The sequence below is a fragment of the Panicum virgatum genome, chromosome 6N, assembly GCF_016808335.1.
Source record: "Panicum virgatum strain AP13 chromosome 6N, P.virgatum_v5, whole genome shotgun sequence".
Taxonomy (NCBI): Eukaryota; Viridiplantae; Streptophyta; class Magnoliopsida; order Poales; family Poaceae; genus Panicum; species Panicum virgatum.
In genome coordinates, this window is record NC_053150.1 from 5,639,354 (window position 1) to 5,642,135 (window position 2,782).

The following is a 2,782-nucleotide window of genomic DNA, read 5'->3' on the forward strand; positions in this document are numbered from 1 at the left end:
CCAGCGCGCGACGGTAGCGAGCCCACAACTCCAACAACCTAACCAGCGCGAGATAAGCTGGGGGCCGGACTACAAACAAGGATGCACGGCACACGTACACACCACGGGCTCGTGCACAGAACTCAACATGCAGGGAAACACGGTAAGAACTAAAACTAAGGCTCTACGCATTCGTCGTTCTCTAAATTCACTCTCCAAATGGAATATTATGTACTGGTCATCAAGATTCTCTACTCTATATCTCGTTCTTCCGCACCCATCCACTCTCTATGTTTCCTCTCTATATCAACCACCACGCCATGGGACCCATATTTCAATTTTTTTCCACTCCCTCCCCATTTTTCTCTCCTCCCCATCTCTTCTCCCCGCCGGCCTTCCGCCCCCTTCCCTCCCTCTCCGCCACCGCCACCGCCCCTCCCTCTCCGCCCTCCTCCCTGCTACCTCGCCGGATTCGGCACCGGCTCCCTTCCTCTAGGCTCCGGCGCCGCCGCGGCCCGCACTCCGGCGATCCCACCCCCCTCGGTGCTCCGGCACCCCTCCCTCCCTTCTCCCTCTGCCACGAGCTCGGCCAGCCTGGAGCTTCGCCGAGCCGGCGGCCAAGGCGAGACAGGTGCGCACGCCCGCGCGGGGCGGCCACGGCCACGGTGAGGCAGGGGCGGCCTTCCTCCCTCCCTCCCTCCGCGCACGCCCCCGCGGGGCTTCCTTCCCCTCCCTCGCCGGCGGGGCGCGCGGCCATGGCAGCCGGCCTCCACGCCGGCCCTGGACCTCGCGCGGCGGGCTCCCCTGCTCCGGCGAGCAGGCAAGGGCGCGCGGGACCGCCGCTCTCTGCTCTTCCTCGCGGCCGCCCAGGAGTCCGCGAGACGGCGCCGGGCTCGGGCTCCGTCCGCCCATGGAGCTCGCCGCCGCCCCCTGGACCTCGGCGGTCCCATGGAGCGAGCGCGCGGATCTCGGCGGCAGCGGCGGCAAGTGCACCCAGGCGGATCTCGGCGGCGGCGGCGGCGGTGAGCGCACCTCCCCGGTGGCCCCTCCCTCCTGCTACTGCTCTGGGCGGCTTGGGGATGAGGCGAGGCGGCATGGCCATGGCAAGCGCGCGCACAAGGCGGCGGCCGCGGCGAGCAGGGCGGGGCGGACGCGCGGCGGCGTGCTCGCGGGGCGGACGCGCGGCGGTGTGCTCGCAGGGCGGCGGCGGCGGCAACAGCAGCAGCTTCGGAGCGGCGGCGGGGCAGCCCTTTGCGCGGCGGCGGAGGCCCCTTCCCCTTCCCCTGCTCCCGCGGCGGGGCGGGGCGTAGCGGAGGAGGGCGGGGATGCGGCGCTGCGCGGAGCATGACAGCGGCGCTGCGCGTCGCGGAGGAGGGCGGGGTGCGGCGCGATGGTCGCCGGAGGTGGAGGACCTGCTCCCCTGCTCCTCCGTGCGCAGGCGGTGGCGAGCTCGAGTAGGGGCGGCGGGATCCAGGAAGGGCAAGGGCAGCGGCCTCGAGTGCGGCTCCGATGGTGGCTTTCGGGCGGAGGTAAATTTAATGATGGATAAATGAGGAAGGAAAAATAATGCTAATTTCTTTCAGTAGTGATTGAGAGACTTCACTTTTTGCAGGGCAGATTCCATGTGCACGTTTGCACCAAAGTCGATGTCCATCAGCTTGTCCCTGGAGTTTACACAAAGATTATGCAGCAGATTTGCTGCCACGCATATGTAGTACTCATCTTCAAGCATGTTGATGAGATTCTTGATGAGATTATGATCTTTATCTGCAAACAAGATAGCCCAGCAGTTGTCTGTGCTCATTATTGTAAGATTTGCCAGTGCCCTCCCTGCAGCCTCTCGCAGTGAATGATCAATGGTCCCCCTAGGGATTGCATTGTTGTCTGGCCTAACAAATGCCTGCATCAATTTGCCAATAATTGCTTTGGTGCTCCCAATCTCCTGCCTTGCAGCTCCATCCAAGGCTAACATTGCTATGATATGCATTACCCGCTCCCAAACCCTTCGATGGCTGAAATCCAAGTGCGAGATACGCTCAAGGCTATTCAGTAAGAAGGGTGCGCCAATATTCCCACCATTGATACCATCTTTGACGATTGCTGCGCAGTTATCAGGATCATAAGCAAGCTCCTCTAGGATCGATAGGCCCAACAAAATGGATTCAACGTTCTCTCAATTGTTTCTAGATACACGGTCTGGAACGGAATCTTGTTGGTTCTCGACATCAAGGAGTGAAGATATCAGCTTCAACATGCCGGGAAACTCAGAAATTTTGAGGCTACCACTAACCTTGTTGATGACCCTAGCAGCTAACAGCCTGATATCCTCGTCTCGTGCACCTGTGGATCCGAGTATGTCAATCAAGGTAAACACTGCTTTCTTGGAGGTGGTAGTGATCTCCTTGATGAGCTTCTCTCTAGATTTGCGGTCCCATCGTTGCAGGAAGTGGTGAAGAATACGAAGCCCAACAATTTGCATTTCACTTGAGGTGCAGCAAAGGGACTCGATGGCGAAGCTGTCGAGGCTGCTGGGCGTGTCCAAAGGAAAAAGACCCTTTTCCGCGCGTGCCTGGTAGACTTGATGGTAGTACAGGTCAATAGCTTCTGCTCCCCACTCTGCTGGGAATTCTAGCACACGGACAAGTGATCTGCGAGAGGGAAGGGAGAAGAGCCCCAGGATGATTGCCAGGATATAGGATGACCCTTGGCATAGCTCCAGCATGTACAAGACTACTATGGATGGCACAAAGTTTGGGCTAGCATCCTGCGGCAGGGGGCGATAGTCATGGTGGTGATGACCTAG

At 60.2% G+C, this 2,782-nt stretch overlaps 1 protein-coding gene across 1 annotated transcript; it reads right to left on the bottom strand.

Annotated features, from left to right (window-relative positions):
- Nucleotides 1–313: 313 nt before the first annotated feature.
- Nucleotides 314–1,081, bottom strand: LOC120677839 (translation initiation factor IF-2-like). Its single transcript, XM_039959043.1, has one exon. It carries the CDS (start codon nucleotides 1,079–1,081, stop codon nucleotides 314–316), a length of 768 nt encoding a protein of 255 aa, XP_039814977.1.
- Nucleotides 1,082–2,782: the final 1,701 nt, after the last annotated feature.

Coding starts and splice junctions, on each gene's coding strand:
- LOC120677839 (XM_039959043.1), bottom strand. CDS start 1,081: ATGGCCATGCCGCCTCGCCTCATCCCCAAGCCGCCCAGAGCAGTAGCA.